This window comes from Psittacula echo, assembly GCF_963264785.1.
Source record: "Psittacula echo genome assembly, chromosome: 4".
NCBI classification, from domain to species: Eukaryota; Metazoa; Chordata; class Aves; order Psittaciformes; family Psittacidae; genus Psittacula; species Psittacula echo.
The window spans coordinates 2,116,630-2,138,092 of record NC_137738.1 but is presented as its reverse complement, the minus strand read 5'-3'; the positions used below and the strand labels follow the sequence as shown (position 1 = coordinate 2,138,092).

Here is a 21,463-nt window from a genome sequence, read left to right as displayed (position 1 = left end):
AATGTCAAGTGCCCTTCTCCCAGTTTACAAGCTATTATTGTATAGATTCTGTACTAGAAAAGTGTTATGGAGTTATAATAACAAGCAGTTATTAATGCCTTTCCTACAGGTTGGATCTGTAAATGATGACTGATAATGGGCTGTTATGGCAATAAGTTTGATCTTCCAGAGAAATAAAAGGCCTCAACAGCTGTAGTGCTGATGGTTCAAGAGCCAGCTAAGTTGGTCAATACAGAAGTTTTCAGACTGGGGAAGAAAGGGGATGGCAAGAGGAGTACAGGCATTACCTACTTCGTTATACTTTGTCTCCACTTAGACTGTAATCACCATAGGAAAGATACAGGGTGTTTAAGTCTTTTATACTTCACACATTCTTAAGCTCCCTGCTGGAAGTGGGTGGTCATTGCAGTACTAGAAGAGTAACTGCAGAAATACCATTCAGACCTACCTCAACAAAGTTTCTCTACACACATTCCGACAAACACTTGCTTTGCAGGAGGGTGCAGTGATTGACACATTATTCTTAAGCAGAGGAAGTTTCAACGGCAGCTTAGTAACCTCAACTGACAAGCTGTATGTGCCTGTCAACAATGCACAGCAGAGCTGGTGCTGTCTTTGGACTCTTAACAGTTGCCATGTGAAAAATACTCAGGTTTTCTTTATTAAAACAATCCGTCATCCAGAGTCAGTATGGACCACGGGTAAGTGTGGTGTAGGTTGCCCACACTCAGCTGACTTCTACTGTTAACAGCTTTAAAAGCAGAAGAACAAACCCCCAAGTTTGCGAATGTCTGACAACAAACTGTAATCCCGGCGCATCGTTGTCGGAGATGCTAAATCTGGTCTTGATAGCACAGTGTCGACATCCGTCAGGTGCCACCGCCGCGTGCTGCTTCAGTCATTCTGTGGCTTTCTGTGGAAGTATGTGCAGATTTTCCTCATGGAAACTGAAGTGGTTGCAGCCTAGGAAGAAGGAAAAACCAAACAAAACCGACAAGAAACGTTTCTAGGTTAAACAGTTCATATGCTGCAGGAGCCCTGAAGTCTCCTCTCCATCACTGCTCCAGTTTGTTTAGCTTCCCAACTAAGATAGTAAAGGAAAGGTTCTTTACTATAATCTGTCTCACAGATAAGAGGCTTACTACCTACAGGAAACACTGGCTAAATCCTAGGGTTGTCTTCCTGCCATAAGAAAAGCATTCTGGCTGCAGTTTCAGCTTCCCCACAGCAGATGAGAACTGCAGATTCCCACGACATAGCAGATCAATGAATGCTGCTGGTATTCCAGGCACCTCCTCAGGCTTTGAGTGCAACACAGGAGCAGTCCAAAACCTGAACTAGAGCACACTGGGCAGGGAAGGTAATCATTCCATAGTAATCTCTCCCGGGGGCAAATCTTTCTGACTTGTGTTTAAACATGTACAGCATAAAGCACAAGTAGTTGTAGGTTTCCTATAACCAAGAGTTCTTGGTACAACTTTATATGAAGAGTTCAGCTTTAATGCGTAACTTAAGGAGTGATGGCTTGCCCACTTTATATCTGATAGAAATGCTGGAAGAGGTGAAATCAGGTAAGAAATGAGATACCAAAATAAGCCTTAATGATGGCAATGACTTCCAGCATCAAATATCCAATTGAGAGTACAACTAAAATCTAATGATTGAAAGTTATACCTAGCATTATACTGAAATTAGAGTCAAAGACACTGCAGGACTTGGAGTCCAGTTTCAGAGATGAGCCAAGTCTGGTTTGGTTTAATAAGGTAATGATCATTTCTCAGTTTGCATGTTAAACCCTCATGCCCAACTATTTTAGCTGCTTTGTAAGCTTATCTTTCAGATCCTAGAGTGAGCTCTGTGCCAGGGTTCTTCTACATCAAAACCAGGATTACTTAGGTCGAATCCTGCCCTCTGACTCTTTTGTGATTCCTTTGTTTTCTGACAGTTTTCAAGTGAAGGAACAGAAGGCAATATTTAGCCCCATGGTTTTAACATGGGTAACAAATCCCTTTGCTACCAGGGCTAGAATAGAATTTAGCTTTCTTCCACTGGCAAGTGGCTTTCCAGTAACACAAACAGGCAGATGTGGCAATGAACACATACACGGTAGATCTGCCAGGAAAGGTGCTGCCAGTGTTGTGCTTCTCGGAGTAGAGATGATGGCTACATCCTCTGAACATCCAGCCTGCGACTGCAAGGATCTCTGAGCAAATCTGTGCCCTTTAAAATGAGGGGTACCACCATCCTAAAAATGATGCTCCTGCATGGAGAGGATTAGTAGATGACAGCATTAACTTATCTAACTTACTAGGCCAGAAATCATCCCTTTTGTCCATAACCAAAGGGGATTGGATAATTCTTTGAATGTCTGAGCAGGAGAGAATGAGCAAAGGGAAGAGTGGCAGCTAGGGACAACTTCCATGACCATTGTCACTCATTGTCCTACTTACAGTTCTTGGTGGAGCGGCTGCTGCCTCTTGTCGCTTGGCACCAGGACTGCAAGATGCTGGGGGGCTGTTGGATGCGTTCTGGCTGCCAGCTCTGCCAGTCCGTAACTTCTCCCCCAGAGCAGACAACCAGTTTTTCCTTTCAGGTGAACTATTCTCTTTATCCATCACTTCAGTGGCTTTCCCGCATGGAGGTCTGATAGGATGGGGGGCAGTTTGAAGGCTCAGTTGATTCATATGGCTTCCAGGAAAGGAAGGCTCTTTTGGGCTGTGGTCGTTATCCAAGCCAGCCAGGCTGAGGGAGCCTTCATCACAAGCTTTTTGGTCTGCAGCCAAGTGCCATAGATTCAGCTTGGATTTCTTCGCTGCATGGTCCAGTTCAGTCACACAGCTACAGGCCTGCAGACACTTCTGCCCGGCCTCATCCTCCTTGCTGCAGTCAAGCCTTCTCTTGGCACGCTTTTCAGACTGTGAGTGCGGGGCTTTAGGAGGGCCAGTGGCTTCCAGGACACCTTGGGTGACTTCTGCCAGGGCTTTTCTAGGAGAAGGAGCCTTTTTGCCCACTTCTGGAGAAGGGGATGGAGTCCTTGTAACCCAATGTTTAATGGACATCTTGGAGGAAGGGATCAATCTGGGAGAAGCGCATGGGCTGGTTCTGCTCTGCTTGCCTGGAGTGCAGGCTGCAGCCAACTGGGTTTTCAGAGTGCCTGTTGGAGTGTTTGTAGACAGGGGAAGGTCTCCAGAGTCAATGGGAGCACAGGCAGCAGGCTGTGGAGAGGACACGGACAGGCTGCCCGCTGTGAAGGCCTTGGCAGGAGTACTCTGTGTGCTGGCTCGCCATCCTGGTAGGGGAGAAACAAGTAGCCTGATGAGGAACACAGCACAGCAGATTAAAGACAGCCCTTGTATAAACAGCCCTTCCAACTAGGACATGAATTCAGCACTGACCCTGCTTCTCAGGTATACCCTTTGCATTAAGAGGTCACATAAATCCATCTAATTTTGGTTAAACGTCTACAAGTCTTATGTAAAGCCCCCTGTCATATTGGCAAGTATAATACAGCATGTTTGTGTAACGCCTGACATCTATCCCTCCTGTAACGAGGACTCTCACATAAGCTACAGCCAAGGGACTTGGCTGCATGGAGACCTCAGAGCAGCTTCCAGTGTCTGAAGGGGGCTACAAGGATGCTGGAGAGGGACTCTTCATCAGGGACTGTAGCGACAGGACAAGGGGTGATGGGTTCAAACTGAAAGAGGGGAAGTTCAGGTTAGATCTAAGGCAGAAGCTCTTCCCTGTGAGGGTGCTGAGGCGCTGGCACAGGGTGCCCAGAGAGGTGGTAAATGCTCCATCCCTGACAGTGTTCAAGGCCAGGTTGAACAGGGCTTGGGCAACATGGTCTAGTGTGAGGTGTCCCTGCCCATGGCAGGGGGTTGGAACTGGGTGATTTTAGGGTCTTTTCCAACCCAAACCATTCTGTGATTCCATGACTGATGGACAGACAAAACAGATCTTGAATCTCTCAATTTTATCTAGCTTTGCTGGAAGCCTTGCAAGGCTCAGTCCAGCCAGCTCTGTACTGAGATGCTGCCTGACAGAAAGGCTGGTCCTCAACTGCACCACCACCTTTAGCGGTTGCACAGCTGAGCTGAGGGACAAAGGCACTATAAGCAGGTCCCACAGCTAACTACGATACCATGGTAGCCTTATGCTACCACATGAATAATGCTCCTAGTCAGGTGTTAATAGCTGCATATTTTAAAGATGGGAAAAGAAAGGAATGAGAACAGGAAAGGACATACTTGCTCTCTTGCCTTTTTGCTGGAGGATTCTTGCAATGCTATATGAAGTTGGTAGTTATTTACCACACCCAGGGAGATGCGAGACATTCCTCACCCTCTGAACAAGTACTTGAATTCTGAAGAAAATCAAATCTGTCAATCTAGGAAGTTATTCTTTTAAAACAAATGATTCCCAAACAGATATTTCACAGTGGCTTTTGAGCTCACTAGCGAACATGTAAACCCCACTGCTTTTAAAATGAGCTTCTGAATACCCAGCTTCTTAGAACAGGAGTCATAGGTAGGGGCATAAGGACCTTACTAGTGACAGTGTGAATCACACATAGCAAGATCTCGATCTGCAGCAATGTTTGAGAGGTTTGGTTTTGCTTTATTTTGTTTCGTTTCTTTCTGTCACCCTCCAACAGAGAGCACATCGGTGGGTTTGTTAGATGCCTGCTTTCTCATTCATCTAACCTGGCGTGATGCAACTGAACAGGGTAGCACCTTAGTTACTCTATGCATTTCCACTGCTGAGCACAAGAGCTCAAAATGTTTTCTGTATACCAGAGATTTAATCTCAGCATTAGCAGTATAAAACAGTTCATTAGAACAATGAGAAGCCTAGTGTGAATAACCTGCCATTTTCTTTAGGGCGCCAGGCTGTCTCACAAATAACATGTCAAGTGAGCGCCTACAAGACTCTTTGATTATATACCATACTAAGCCTCTTTTACTAGCATTACCTAGTATCCAAAATACAAGTACCGGTGCATCAGAGCAAAATTAAATCGGATTCCATGCTAACGCATCCCACTACAAATCACTGTAACACACAAAACGGAGTTAAAGGCTCCTTTCCCCATAAAACCTGCTACTTCGTAACAACTTGCTTCAAACTGGGCTAATAGAAAGTAACTGCCAAAATTGCTTCTCATATTCTTTACTTTAATGAGCACTTACAAGACAATAATATCTCAACTGGGGAATTAGTGGCACTTAAAAATCTGAGCTCCTAGAGGAAGAAGAGAAGTAGCAAGCTCAGCAACTCTTGGTCCCTTAATGATCATCTACAAATTCATACAGTGGAAACATTGCATGACTAGCTTGGTATAAGCACTCTTGATCCCAGAACAGCCTGAAAGTTATACTGTGGAGACACTGGATAGGGGAAAACAAAGCTCTTGAGAGCTGGATGGGCACCATGGCAAGAAGCAAACCCAAACTTGAGAAACATCCCCAACCTTGAGATAAAGAATATGAAGATCAGGTTTCTTTTAAAGACTGCATGCATTATTCAGGCTTCTACTAGGCCAGTTCCAAGCTGTTGCCTTTTATGCTGCCATTGCATGTCATACAATACTGTAAATACCTGCAGTCAACCTGTGTAACACCAAAGGAGGTTATTTCAGTTGTTTCCTACCTTCTCTGCTACAAGTCTTCTAAAGTGATATTATCAGTCCCTAGATTGAAGTCACAAACAGCCCATGCACAGCCCTGCTCCAGGAATTTGATTACACAAAAGAAATGGAGAAAGTGGGAAACCACAAAAATCATTTCTAAAGGGCAGGAAATTGTGCTTGCTACACTTGATGATACAGGTCAGCAGCCAACACACAACCTCAATCTCACCATTTGTTCCACATAAATGGGTGGGGAGCTACCTAGCTCTCATCCCAGCAGGTCTGAAATAGTACTTTGCTCCTTAGCTCTGAATCAGTCTCTGCAGATAACTCCTGCATGCTAACAGCACGTGCTTTGTGCTCAAGACCCAAGGTCAGCAGGAAGCCTGCCGTTGTGTTTGCAGTGTCTGTGTACTTCCTCTTTCCTCCTGTGTTGCTTCAATGCAGCAAGGGCGAGGAGAAATAAAGGATTTTTCTGGTATAATTGCCAAAGCTGACTTGTGAAGCTTTATTGTAAAAGCTACTTCAGGTTTCAGGCTGCTGGACTAGACCTGTGCCTACTTCCTTTTTGCTGAAACTAGTACACAAAGTGAATTTTGAGCCCTCTCTGAAGCAGAGCATGCACACAAAGCATTTACCAGCTACAGAGTAGACCTGGCACTCGCCCTGCTATTGTCCTGCAAGCTTCCTGCAAGACTGCTACTCGCTGGCAAAAGGTTAGAGGTAATGTTATCCTAGAGGTAATGTTATCCCATTAGGAGGATTTGGAGACCTTCAGCCTTTATTTGTGTTAGCCAAGGTGAAATTCATTTGGAAGGTGGCTAGAAAAGATAGGTGGAACACAGGAAGTCACACCAGCAGCTGCTGGGAAGCTATTGTATTCTTAGCTTCAGAGCTACTCCACAGAGAAGCTCATCTTATTTCACTTTCTGAGGGTTTATTCACCTTTCACCTATAACAAAGCATAAGTTTCAAACAAGTTAAAGTAGTGTTATGATTCAGGGACCTTCTTTCTTCTGGTCTAGGGTACTGCCCAGTGAGTAGCAGTGGTGAGCTGTGAGAGCCTACTGCACAGCTTGTCTGATCACCTAGGCATTTGTTAACTAGCCTTAACACGTGAATAGATTAATGCTACTGATTAATTCTGCAACATTACGATCACATCATGATTGTCTACACACATTTTGGAAGTACTTTCACTATGTGGCATTTGTCTGCATAGACAGTACCACTGTATGAAGCTGAGGAAAGAGCAGTAATATTGATAGCAGCAGCAAAGAAATCTGTGTAGAATTCAACTGTAAGCTTAAATTTTAAACTAGTCGTGTGTGTGCCTTTAACATAGTAGAATAGGCCAAACTGTTCTAACTTACTAACACATAGAGAAAAAGGAATGTTCAGCTGATGAAGGAAGGGACATCATGGGTCTGATAACTAAGGAGACAGTAAATAAAACCAAGGATGCCAGCCTTTAAGATAGGAGAGTGGCGCTCAGCTTGGAGCAAGACTGGAACAGAACAGAAGCAAGGACATACCAACTGCTAACTGAGCACTAGGACCTTGTGAGCACGAGCAAGCACTGAGGTCATTCAATAAACACAGTGAGGAAGACTGTCAGTGACCACCAAAGACCCCCACTCAGCAAGAAAGTGCATGTGTAATTAGGATGCAAATATTACAATTAGTTCAGGGGTAAATAGTTTCACGGGAAAGCTGTGAATATGCATGAGTATGCTCAATATAGAGCTGCTGCCAGCAAGTATCGGGTGCACTCACCTTTGTGAAGGTACTTTCATGTGCGCCCAGTGCTGCAATAAAGAATGCTGCTTTCTGAAACTCCACATTGACCCTTAGCTTCTCCGACTGACTTTTACAGTAACACAACTACTGGGCGGGAGGAAATAGTTCAGAGTTCCAAGGCTGTGTATGTGCTGTCAGCCCTTTGCTGGGTTAACTAGCAACCAGGAAAAAGCATATGATCTTACTGCTTTCAGTCATTATTCGATATAAAAAAGTGTGATTTGTTGCTACAGTGCACACACACATTAAACAGCACACACGACATCTCCTTTGGCTATTCAGTTACCGAAACTTGCTTATTCCCACTAAAAATCTGGCTGCCCAACAAGCTGTATCAATGAATATTTGCTCTGCAGTCTGGTCATACTTCAGCATACTTGTCAGCTATTTCAGCCTGCTTGTCTTGCAATTACAAATAGAAGTGTTTGTCTGGCTGTATGAAAAAATGGGAGAATAATAAGACAAGCCAAAGGTTTTTGTTGGTACAGAGAACAGCCAAACTTCAGAAGCCAGGCTGCAGAGCTGGGTATCTCAGCTTAGGGGCCTTACCTGCTCCATGCTGTTCTTGTGGCTTCTTCTGAGTGACCCAGCCCACCAAGCTGATTTTGCCGGATGCTGACTTCTCCTCCTCAGGACGATGTTGTAAGCGCCAAATCCTCACAGTGTTGTCATCAGAGCACGTGGCAATCTACAGTAAAAATCATTTTGTTGGAGTAACCAGGGCACATCCTATGGGTCACCAGCCAAGTGAACTAGAACAGCTACACCCGACACACCATGCCAATATGAATGAGGGTGAAGCCTGGTTGGGGGGTACAAGATTTGCCCATAAACCAAACAAAACAACTCTGTTTCATTACTATAACAAACAGCGGTATTTGCTTTAAAGCAGGCAAAGGCTGCTGCCTTCGTGTCTTTTCTACTAGAGACATCACAGTCACCAGGAACCATTTGCCTCGTGTAACTCTGTGATAGGTGACAGTCTGCTCAGGAAGGGCCAGCACATGTTTAGAGATCTCAATCACCCAGCAGACAAAAGCAGCCATGCCGCTCTTTGCACCTGCATCTAAGTCTGTCTCTGTTACTCAAGGCTGTTCCTGCCTGGGGACAAACAGTTGCAACACACTGAGAAGGCCAGGTTGGACAGAGCCTTGGGTGACATGGTCCAGTGTGAGGCATCCCTACCCATTGTTTCGTGGCAAAGACAGTATTCCAGAAAACAAACCTTAGTGAAGTCTGAAGGACACCAAGCAATGGAGGTAACTTCCTGAGAGTGACCAAGGAGCATCCGTGGAGGAAGGCTGGGCTCAGAAACCTTAAAAGTTCCATAGAAAAACAAGTATTACAGTCGGAAGCCCTGCAGTCTAATACATATCACTGAAAGACCCCTCAGCATATGAATACTTTCCATCTTTCCTATACGAGATGGATAAATCAAATGCTCTCAGCCTTTCATCATGAGGCAACAACTAATGGAACCAATTCATGTTTCATTTCTAGGGGAAGCAGCTGATCAGCACTGAGATGTACTGACTTGCCTGGAAACACTTGTTCAATTCCTGCTACACACTGGATTTCTGCCTCCAGAGTTGTCACCCCACAACACAACACAAGCATTTTACTCTAAGTACCTCTACCTATTGTAGGTAAGATGCTGAAAAGCTTGGGAGGCTCATACTTTGAATGAGGATAGGCAAATACATTCTGCTGCTCTTTTACAAGAGCCCCAATAACAGGTCAATGGTTCATTGAAGGAATAAAACTGCCATCAACAAAATCCTGTAGATGAACCTTCCATGGCTTCAGAACCGGCATTTGTGTGACTGCAAGCGCCTGTAGCTCCTCTAACCAACCAGCTGGACCAGAGATATTCTTAAGAGTTCATGAAACTACATAGCAATCAAAGTATTAACATGAATCCTTGATTACAGGTCATGTTAAGTGCTAGATACAGCTGAAGCTAGCATTAAGTGGCCCAAGGAAGAAAGCACACATCCATGCACATACACACACAAGATTATACCCAAGTTTTCATGCTTTCAGCAGGCAATCCTCTCTGAAGTTATGAGTCACTGTTATCAATGTGACATTCATAAGGGGGATTTATTAAGGGGATTTGCATAAATGACTAAGTGAATGAACAGACCCTTTACTGTGTGGGCAAAGGAGTAGACATTACGTATAGATTTCAAAGGAAGCTGCAAGACTTGTGATTTACACTCAAGTTTTGCTCTTGTGAATCACCTCCTACAACAGCCTGCAAACCCACAACTGAATATCCAGCTTCAGATCTTAAAGCTGTTCTGCTACAAACAGGTTCATCCTAACAGGCAGCTTTTTCTTTTACTGGCATAGCAGAGGCAATCACTTGACTAAATGCCTTGGTCAGAATATTCCCTTCTCTGCCAAAACATGCAACACCACGGAAACTAAATCCCTATGATGGGAATAAACAACAGGAGATCTTGGTGCAGAGAACACCTTTGTTTACTTTTAATAGCAATCTTGCTCTACACACATAACAGACACAATAGCGTAGTGTCTAATCAGTGGTAACTGATTGCTGAAAGGAAAGCAGAGGAACAGAATTACTCTTGCTGAGACACACTGTTTTTCCACTATGCTGGTGCGGATTAAATCAACTACACCAAACGGATATTATGGCAGACTAAAGGGACGTGCATAGCTATAGCTGTGTCCACTGTGTTTGGCAGAAGACAGTAGGTCAGTCTGTGCATATTAAGCCAGGATTAGCCAAAGCATATGCTGCTTTTTGCCTGATTTGACAGGATATTGGTGCGGAAGTGGGAGCTATTGTGGAACGGGTAACAAGAGAAAACTAGGAAATGAGACTTTGTTAGTTACTCTACTCACTGAAACAGATGTTGTATCCATCTTCAAGATGCGGCATAGAATGGTATACGTATAGCTTAAAGTACCACAAGATACAGAAGCGCTTAGAATTCCAATGCTTGGAGAGACCTAAGGGTAACTTAATCCACCTCAGAGTTGTCCATACCAAAGGACTCAAAGGACAATGGAAGTATGTCTATATAGGATAATTTTATTACCAGAAGGTTTCTCAGGTACCATTTTTGTTCAGAAAAACCTCTCTGCTTTCTGGCTTTTATAATCTTTGGGTTCAAGAGTCAGTTCATTAATCAACGGGCTAGTAATTAAAAAAAGCCCCAAACAAACAACACAATAAAGCAAGTGTTCAGTGCCTGGAAGTTATTTATATATGGAAAAAAGACTGAAACAGCATCCTTGTCAGCAATAACTTCTAGCCGCAGTGTTCTTGGGAATGCTGACCCAAACACAACTTAAACTGCTGCAAAAATCTCTCGAAGACATACTCTGAACAAGGTCCTGCTCTGTGTTTCATTCCTCAGCAAGGGCTTCCTCTGCCTTCATCCTTTTCTATATAAGAAAGCTAGCGCTCTTCATTAAATTCTTTCCAACGTTACCTGTTAATTGCTCATGCAATATCTAACCATGGCTTTTTGACAGCATGAGATGTCCTCATGCCAGGAAAAGACACATGTTTCAGAGTAAGATCTGCCAACATTTAGAACAAATTAAGAAGCCTCTGCATATGACGGATCTGTAAAGATAGTTGTGCTCCAAGTCCCACTTTCTAACATGACTATGATTAAAATAAAAGTAATCATCTGATGATTTAATAAATATGCAATATGATCTGTCACTCATATGTGATAGCAACAGAAGCCTTCTGTACAAGAATGCATTCTCAATATGCCTAAATGCTTAAACTTTGAGGTGTAACGACATGCATGAATGCTCTCAACCCAGTCCCAGCCAGTGTTCCAAGAAAGTATCAAAGGACACAGATGCAGGATGCGCAACTCGAGTTTGCACAGGTATTTTTGCTGAACTCACACAGAGCATGAGGAAGGTTAAAATTACACCACTTGGCATGGGAGTAGCCATGCTACAGCACTCCTGCTGCTACTGAGTAAGCAACCCAGCTGCTTACAAGTGTTCTCCAATCAAAGAGACTACATGCTCAAACCACAACCTCAGCAGGCTGACCCTCTGCTCTGAAAGGTTTGTATTTTCCTTTCAAACTCATCTCAAAAAGGGTAAACAAGTCAGCAGTCCCTAAAAATCCCCCGAAACCTGAAACAGGCAGTCACCTGTGGCTGCTGCCTATTCTATTTCAGTAAGAAGTCTATTCTGCTCCAATACAGTGAACAGATCTTGAAGCATGCCTTATTCTGAGGTCCCTGCTATTAACTTGACATTTGCATTTCCTACATGTCAGTGCCAGGTGCCAAATGACGAAGCCTCTTGCCTGTCAGATGGTGCTTTTGAGTTTTGATGAAGGCTATGGCTGAGCTCTTGCTGTACTCCAAATGCCGTACATTAAGCATGAGGAAAAGCTACGTCTGAAGCAAGAGCTTGAAAAAGGGGAGGTGGGGGCAAAGAGTGCCCTTTAAAACAATGAAATTGTTAGATTTTGGCTAATACTGCTAAATATGAACCAAGAGCTGTCTGTCTACTTGTCACAGCTGGCTGAATCAACGGGATTGAAAGAGGATTTTAATACCCATTAAAACCAGATTAAGATCAGCAACTTGCAGTAAGCAGCAGTGACGAGAGATGTATTGATGGCAGGAGGTTAGCTCTGTTTTACATTAAACAGTTACATCCAGCCTTGACAGCAACAAACAGACTCTGGACACAACATGCCAGGAGCTAAATCCATGCTGTTTTGAGGAGGAGTGGGAAGCAGGGAGTGTCCTACATGAACATGAAAACTAAATTAAATGGAAGAGCGGAGCAGCCCTGGGTTGCAGAGCTGGGTCTCTCCCAGCCACCTCACCTTCCAGATGTATGCATTGCAGTCACTTGAGCCACTGACCAGGAACTGGTCATCTGGGCTGGTGCTGGATTTGATGTAAAAGGTTGAATTCTGGTGCCCGCTGAAAACTGCCACTGTGAAGAGAACAGGGAAAAACCCAGTAAATAAAAGCCCGACTTGATGCGCAGCCATGGAGTCAATTGTACAAGGAGAGCTGATCTTACTGGCTTTTCCTGCCTAGCCACATATCCTCTGGAGAAAGTGGTTGCTCTGCTGCTCCCTTGCTCTGGGGCTCTGGCTTTTCATTATTCAACGAAAGCCCTTCAGGCTTTCCAAATGAAGCAACAACTCTCTCCACATCATTAGGGAGCAGTGGCAGCTTCATCAAAGCTTTAGCTTGCGCCGTATCACAGGAAGGCTGAGACCTGGGCTGTCCCACTAATCCAGTAAAGGTTCCTTGTCTGTTCCTCCCTCGGTCACCATCACTCCACTACATTAACAAGAGCAGCTGCACAGAAGACATAGCAAGGGCTTTCTTCCACCCAGGTGTCAACAAAAGCACTCACTGCTCCTTTGTCCTGCTGCCAACATCTTTATTTCATCAAGACTTACATCGTGTCAGCCACGCCGCCTGTATTAAAGCCTCAGTAGTGTTTGCTAAAGCCTTGAAACCATCAACCCCAGTGCTTGCCATTCCCTCTATTGCGAGGACCCAAAGAGCTGGCAGCTGGCACAAGAGCTGAGCATGGAGCTACAGCACTTGGCTGCATCGCGTCCCATCCTCTCAGCAGGGCAGAAGGGCTGAGTTTCCCGACTTAGTACCCTCTACCAGCCCTGTTTTAATAGTGATTTTGGTAGAGAAGGCAACCCGCAGACCAGAGGACGTGCAGCTGCCTTTAGCACACATTGAAATGTTGCAGCACCCCAAAATATGCCCCAGTTTTCACCCACAGCTCCCTCAAAGCAATGGCTACCAGACAGCAGGTCCCTTCCTAAGCCAGACCAACCAGCAAGTCCTGCCACAGTGGGGATGAACTCATGTCCCCCTGCAAACTAAAGCTGTCTCAGTACTACATAGAAGCAGTCACAATCTGAATAGAAGCTGCTGAGCAAGGAGAGAGGCAGCATCCTGCAGGCAGGTGCTGCCCTCTGCGGGAACAGCAGCACATGTTTTATCCGGCTGGATGAATCCAGGTTGCTTGCTGGGCTTTGTCAGCTGCACACAGAAGCGAAGAGCTCCTTGAGAAGGCTGAGGATGGGATGTGCTGTGCTTTGGAGGGACAGGCCAGTGAGTGTATTTCCACACCTCGGCGGTGGCACTGGGGTTAACCTCAACATCTGAGCTAGTAATATTTACTACTTGCAGCACTTCTGGCCTCTGGAAGCATTCCCACCCAGCAGACCGCCTTCCTGAGGAGCAGACAGAAGGACACATTGTTCACTCCATGTCAATTAACTGAGAGGCTGAGAAAAAGCAATGGAAACTGAGTCATGTGTGCGTCTGGAATGCATCTAACAAGTCTTGCTGCCTTCTGAGGAGCACTCACTGGCTTGTGACAGAGCCGCTCGGTGCAGCAAGAGCTGTGGGATAACCTTGCCAATGGAAAGGTCACAGATGCAGAACTGAAGGAACCTGAAAAGCTGAAGCATCTCCCAACACCTTCTCCCAGAGACTGTTATAGAAGCTACATTTAAAAGACACCTTAAAATACCTGAATACAACATCTCAGGTGATAACTCTACATGGATTCATACCTAAGAGTTTGAGACATCAGTGACTGCCAGTAAGCAGATTCAAACTTGCTTCAGATGGGTAGCAGCTGGGCAGTAGCCATTCCTCACCAAGTAACTAGGATCAACATGCAAGTCACCACTAGTCTCTGTCTGGGTGAAGCAGCATCTGCACTTAATGTAAATTTTTTTGCCATTCATTTTATATGGATAGCTCATCACAAAATACCAACAGTCCTTGTAACAGGTAACTTCAAACAGAAGAGGCTGGAATAGGTTTTCTAAGTGTTCAATCTGGTCTCTGTTTCTCATAGGGAGAAACTCACATTTCTAAGCTCTGTAACATCTATTTTTTGTGGCTGTTTTCACAGATACCATGCTTACCTGGAGTGGTCCTCAAACTTGTCATATTGAACATGTAGATACTGTCATCAGTGCAGTTAGCAAACAGATTAGCACCGGTGGAATCCAAAACCAGGCTGGAATATCCTATTGACAAAGAGAGAAATTCTTTATAGGAAATAACTCCACAAAAAAACACCCCAAACAGTTTGGAAAACAGGCGTTCTCAAAGAAATACCTAGAGAGGGAACTTGGGAAAGGATCTCTATCACGTATGAGATTGTCATTGTACAGTTTGTTTGACAGAGCGCTTCCTGGAGAAGGGAAGTTTCTATAATAACATATATTTAGGAAGCAATCTCACCTTCAGAGCAGGGAAGCGATTTATTTGCTAGTTTCAAGTGGATAACAGGAACAAGCAATTGTAGAAGCAGAGATTAGAAAGAAACAGAAACCCCCAGGCTTTGGTAGATTAAACCATCCTCTGATTCACCAGTGATTCAGGCTCAAGCAAAATCTTTCCCCGCAAGCAACTTACTTCACAACCAGCTCCTTGAGGATTTCCCTCATGTTCTTGGGACTGCCACTCGACCATTACCATGTTTAGATAGGGGATGAGACACGCCAGCAGGAATTGCTGTGTTGCACCACAGCATTGTAAGGCATTAAGATACAGAGAAGCACAGAGCAACGCAGACAAAAGCAGTACTGTTTTTGATAACAAACAGCTTCAAGTGATGCTCAACTCTAGAAGATTATAATGTAAAAACCCAGTCCAGTCTGTTGTCTTTGCTAGATAAAGTGCAAAGAAAGAGTTCAACCTGATTTCTACTCATGCATCAAAACACCTAGCTAAATTCTGCTCTATTGTGCCTTCATCTTCTTTTCTGAAAGTGCACGGGTGAAGCTTATTCAAGCCTTTATCATTGTAGTGATAATACGTAAGTGGGGCACTTTCACTCTTCAACTTGAAAATTTGGTATTGGCCATCAAAATACCCTGCTGAGCTCGTCAGTCTGATCGATAATTGCCTCAATTATTAATGTATGGGATCAAACTGAAACAGGGCAAGTTCAGGTTAGATCTAAGGCAGAAGTTCTTCCCTGTGAGGGTGCTGAGGCGCTGGCACAGAGTGCCTAGAAAGCTGGGGCCGCTCCATCCCTGGCAGTGTTCAAGGCCAGATTGGACAGAGCTTTGGGTGACATGGTTTAGTGCGAGGTGTCCCTGCCCATGGCAGGGGGTTGGAACTGGATGATCTTAAGGTCCTTTCCAACCCAAATCATTCTATGATTCTGAAGTGAGATGGCCCTGACAGTACTTCTTAAAGTCACTTTGCACTTTAACAACTACATCCTCCAGTAACTTACCAAGTTTGCGAGTACTGGTCCCAGGGTAGCAAAAGGACTTGCAAGGCACCGCGTCCTGACGGTAAGCAGCATAGTGCTTGCGCAAGTCCCATACTTTGATCACACTGAAATAGAAAAGCACAAGTGTCTTTAGCTTCAAAATTCCTTTTGCAATGCTGATAGGACCTTCTAAGAGCACGGGAAGCCTGGTCACTCATTCCTGAGGAGTGTCCAGTGCTTAGGAAGACAACGGAGCAGGAGTAGAGATGTGCTGGGTATAGACGAGGAAACAGTACTCTCTTCTGTAACTAACACAAGGTACAACAACTTTCTTCAGCTAGTAAAAGGCAATACAAAGATACCTTTATACTTCTGCTATGTAGGCTTAAAAATAAAGGCCTTTAAGTTTTCCTTACTCTCCAGGAGTAAGCCTCTCTCATGAGCCATAGGCAGGAGAGTCAATCTGATCTGCCCTAGAAAGCCTCTGACCACATGGAGCCTAAAGAGTAGAGTCCTGGGAGAGGAACCTCCATGCTAATCAGTGAGACAGTCTGCCTGGGCTCAAAGCTGCTGCAATGGATCTGGCACCTAAAAGAATTCATCTTTTGTAACTCAAGGCAACATTTTCTCAAGCATGCCTACACATATCCAGGCACCAACCACCCACTTGCATCCCAGAACAGCTCACTATCTAACAATAGTCTGTTTATATGTGGTCCCATAGGTCCATGAGAATGGATAGAGATGGTAAGAACTGCTCTTGTCCTGTCCCATAGCCAAGACACTAAAAGGAGCATTTACCACATAAGCACAATTTGTCCCAGTGCTACAATCTCCAGTAAGGAAGAAAAGTGGCACTCAGCTTTGCCAATGCAAGCTGGCAGAGTAGCTCTGCTAGATTCTATGTAATAGTAACTCTACAGCCTTGTGGGCTCACTGAGTGATCTTAGGGAAAAAACCCTCCCAATCTTTTTGTGCCACCAAGAACACACAGAATAGACAGAAAAGCAGGTACCCTCCCTCCTTACCCATCAACAGCTCCTGCAGAGATAAGAGTATGCTCATCCTGAAGCAGCACCACAGTTACACTCTGCTGGAAATCCTTCAAAAGGAAAGAGAAATAAAGAACTTTATTTGCTTTCAAGGTCTTGCTGCTTACTTCAAGGCCAAGTGAAAACCGAGCAAACCTCCTCCAGCCAGGAAGGAGAGCCTGGTAATAGCAGATGCCATTTAAGACATAACAATCCTCCAAACACTCCCACCTGTGAAATTGCCACTGAGCAGTAAGTGTTTGGGCAGCTGTTTGAGATGATAGCTTTCAGGTGAGAGATGAGAGCTGCGTTCATCACCAGGTTTAATAGATTAAATAAGAGCAGGACATGGCACCTGCACAAAGATGGCTTTGATTGCACATGGGTTGTTAAACATCTAAACAATGTCTAAAATTAGCCATAAGAAGTGGCCGTGACACAAAAAGCTACCTCTGCAAAGATAAATGGAAGCATTTAGCACATTCAAGCCAGGTATTTCTCCCAATGACTACTTAGGGAGACTTCTGTGAGTACCATTGTCCCCAGAAAAGAGGCCTATATTTTGTTTGTACCCCAGTTACCTACCACCAAGGGAGCAAGTCCCCTCAGGTTCTGCCTCTTCTTCTTCGGTTTGGAAGGAGTCTGTTTGTCAACCACATTGTGTGCTCCACTGATTTGCTTCACCTGCCTATAAAATCCATCTGAAAGAAATCAAAGTCACCTCAATTATGGCTTCTATGCAATTTTGTTATCACTTTAATAAACCAGGCATCTGCTTGGAATAAATCCTAAACAGTGGCTGAGACTAACCTTCAAAATCATCTCTGTATTCTGGAAACAACAATGGTCAGTTACATACAAAGTGGATGAGAAGAACACAATAGAAAACAGGAGCATATGTTGCAAAAAATTACAGGTCAGTGCAGCATGGACACTGAAACTAACACTGGCTTTTGGAAACCATTACCCCTTGGTCTGGTATTCAGCGTGCACCCTGGCCCGCAGCATTCAACCCATCTCATCCAGAGCAGAACTGCACTCACAGGAAGTTTTCCTGTGCTTTTCCACTCTACTTTATAATCTTCTATTTAGCCTCTTGTCTGCTACTTCCCATTTTATGAAGCCTACTCCTTTACTACTGACTTTTCTACTTTCTTTCCTATACCTTCTGCTTCAGCGATGCGGAGCCCCTCTTTTTCCCCACTTGCCAGTTTGAAAACCCAGGGAAGCTGGGTCAGATGGGAGAATGGGATATTTTCTGGCAGCACAGGCCAGGAAATTGCTGGGACAGAGCAGGGAACTGGAAGAGGCAGACCTGACTGAGGAGGGAAAAGCTCCAGGAAGCAGAAAGAGAGGAGCAGAATGAGCTCACCCTGCATTTAGTAGGTGTTCTCACAAGATATTCAGTTGCTCCCAGCAATCACAAGCTCCGTTGATCCTGCATTTTCTGCCTGCTTTCCTGCTTTGGCAGGAGCCTTCCCAACTTTTCTTGACCCATCTGGATGGCTCTGACCTAAACACTCTCACCCAGCCCATCTATCTCTGTGCTGTCTCCCATAGGGATGTATTCTGTATTCCCTTATCTCCTTACCAACCCACAGGGTATTATCAAGCCAGCGAGTACATCATGCTGCAGATCTGAGACTGTTACAAAGTGAAAAATGCGTTCTTTATAGAAGAAATACCCATTCCACCTTTTCACTCTATTAGAAGAGTACACTGTTATCTGGCAATCCTCCTTTCCTTACCTGAAGTGTTACCTATATTATAATCAAAAGCATTATTAGTCCAACAAGTACATCTGGGTACTATTTTTACACGAGATATCGGGCTTTTTGGATGCATATCAGAAAGTTCAGTTACCTTTCTTGTTGCATCTGGTATCCCAAACCATGATGTTTCCATCTCTGCCTCCAGTACAGAAGACAGCTGAGATAGAGAAAAAGAGTGCTATTAGCTTTCAAAAGCGTTAGTGTAATCGACTAAACACAGTACATTGCGATCTATGTGCCTCTGGCTCTTCTGCCTCAACAGAAGATGCCAGTCCTAGAAACATGAAATCAGTTTGTTGTTCTGCTGTACTTTTTAACTAATTTCCTTAATCTTACTATTCTTTTTTTCACTACTACTCCAGAGAAACCTGCTTATGAAAGAAGCATTTACACACTTAGGTATGGAAGTAGGTATCGTATCTTAACCTTGCCCAAGATCAGAGATGTGCACATGTTAGCATCAGGTCGCTGTGAAGTTCCAAGTTAGCTTTGCTTCACTTGGCTGGGCTGCTGCTCAGTTGGCCTGGGCTGTTCGTAACTGTCAGTTTGCAAAGCCCTTTTTTAGGCCCCAAAGTACCGATGTGCCGGGGGGAAAGAAGGAAAACAAACAGCAGGGAATATCAGCATTTACCTTTCTCAAACCTAGAAAAAGCAACTGACTTGAGGCTACACTGGTGACCTTTGCATATGCCAAGAAGCTCGCCAGCTCGCACGTCCCACACCTTGGCTGTCTGATCTCCTGAAGCAGTGACCTTCAGAGGAAAATGTAAGAAGCTTTAGTCATTCTCTGCACACAGCTGCCAAAGCATTAAGCATAAAGTTAGGTGGCAAATGACTGCTTACAATCCTGTGTTCTCCTGGTACCCAGGCAAGGTCAAACACGGCATTGGAGTGAGCCTGCCATTCTAAGGAGAAAACAAAAGCCAAGATTAGTTCCATGCATTGCAGGTGGTTTGCAGAAGACTAAGGAACATCAGGCACTGAAATCAGACAACTTGTCCACAGCTTGCCTGAGGCATGAAAAACAACACAGAAGTTCACCTACTACTGCTGTTGTAAGAGCACAGACCTGCTGCTGCTTTGTAAAGAAGACTCAGCAAAGTACATGAGGGGATTTAAGTATTGCCCTCATTTATGTTTAAAAGACTTGCAAAAAGCTTTCCTTGATTCCAGTAAGTCATATGCTTGTCACACCAAATGAAGATCACATTCTGTATAACATTTACCTTTAAAGATGTGTTTGCTGGGAGTTTGAGCTTCAGTATCATACAGTCTAACAAACCCTTCTTCATTCGCAACTGCTAGTACATGCTCCGAATTCGGGGCTGAAAAGAAATGGAAATGTAGTTGTGTATTAATGCAGCTGATTCATAATCATTTCCCTGCTCTTTGTGAAGGGCCACAGACACATTAAATCCCGTTAAATAAGGTACACAACAAATAGATGGCTGTGAAATAAGCAGTATTTACATAGGAATTTAAATTACAATGCAGAAATATTTGCAAGCATCTTTTCTAGATGCTCCATGCAGGAACTGCTATGCTACACATGGGCAATCAAATGGCTCCAGGAGCAGCTTTTGTGGTAATACCCTCTGTCACCAGCTGTAATAGCTCTCTAGTTACAGTTTTATATATCTATACTACTTACCACCTCCAACCTCCAGCACTTTCTATAGAGCCAAGCTGGAAAAGCAGGAAACTGTCTTGGACTAAGCTCCCACCAAATTTAGAGTACTACAAATGAGTTTTGCCCTATATATGCATCATTTGTCATGCATTTACCATGGGGAAATGCTGCGTGTAGGTCTAGTGGCATCCATCCACCTCTGGATTCTATGTACTGTTCTCCAGCCTATTACCTCTTCTATATATTTTGAACAAAGCCCAGTTTTTCAACTCTGTATCCTAGCACTGTCACCAAGAGGATGCACCTTGAAACAAAGAGCCATTAAAAGGAATGCTTTATAGTTGCTTCTTTAAGGGAACACATTCCACCAGGATATCTAGGAGCACCATGATCCAATTTATATCACATCTAAGTGCAAGTACAGTATTCCCAGCTCACTTTAAAACAAGAAACTCTGAAATCGAATCACAGAATCATTGAATCGACCAGGTTGGAACAGCCCTTTAAGCTCATCCAGTCCAACCATTCCCTAGCACTGCAAAGGCCACAACTGACCCATGGCACTGAGGCCTCGTCTCCACGGTGTGTGAACACTTGCAGGGACGGTGACTGCAGCCCTGCCCTAGGCAGCCTGTTCCAATGCCTGAGCACCCTCTGGGGCAGGAATTGTTCCTCAGCTCCATCTAAACCTGCCCTGGTGCAGCTTGAGGCCGTTTCCTCTTATCCCATCACTCCTTACTTGGAAGAAGGCACCAGCCACCTCCTGGTCAGATCAAATTTACATCACATCTAGGTGCAAGCACTCTATTTCCAGCCCACTTTAAAACAAGAAACTCTGAAATCAAATAATGAAGTATAATTAAAACCACAAGCCCCGCACACAAAACAGTAGCAGACAGCTGTGCCCTCACCCCGGCCCAAAAGAAGTCCTTTCGGAGGTGACTTTACCTGTAGAAAAGGCGCAGCCGAAAGGAGGAACCGGCATTCCCATTTCCCCGTAAGACAGATGATCATCTTCCCGGCTGCACTGGTAGCTGTCCAAGAGGTGCTGCAGAGGAAGCGGCGAGCACTGACCTACAACGACACAACGAGACGAGACCGTAACTGCAGCAGACGCCGCCCGGGGGCTCTGAGACCACCGCTGCGGCAGCGGGCGACATAGGGCTGAGGCCGCCGCCGTCCCGCCGGCCGGTGCAGAGGTGGCAGCGGCGCGGTGCGGGGCTCGGCCGCGGTACTCACGGTGCGGCGTGGCCGAGGCGCGGCGGAGCAGAGCGCGGCACAGCATGATCGGAGAGCGACCGAACCCGAGTCGTGACGCCAACTCCCGCCACCGACCCGACCCGCCAAAAGCGCC

General features: G+C 44.8%; 1 protein-coding gene across 1 annotated transcript; it reads right to left on the bottom strand.

The window, feature by feature from the left end:
- Positions 1 to 894: 894 nt before the first annotated feature.
- DTL (denticleless E3 ubiquitin protein ligase homolog) lies at positions 895 to 21,394 on the bottom strand (the record flags this gene model as incomplete). Its single annotated transcript, XM_080616189.1, has 15 exons — positions 895 to 963; positions 2,451 to 3,289; positions 7,982 to 8,120; positions 8,658 to 8,747; positions 12,279 to 12,391; positions 14,373 to 14,477; positions 15,698 to 15,801; positions 16,705 to 16,778; positions 17,293 to 17,408; positions 18,571 to 18,636; positions 19,111 to 19,231; positions 19,323 to 19,384; positions 19,706 to 19,804; positions 21,058 to 21,183; positions 21,349 to 21,394. 15 exons carry the CDS (start codon positions 21,392 to 21,394, stop codon positions 895 to 897), a joined length of 2,169 nt encoding a protein of 722 aa, XP_080472315.1.
- Positions 21,395 to 21,463: the final 69 nt, after the last annotated feature.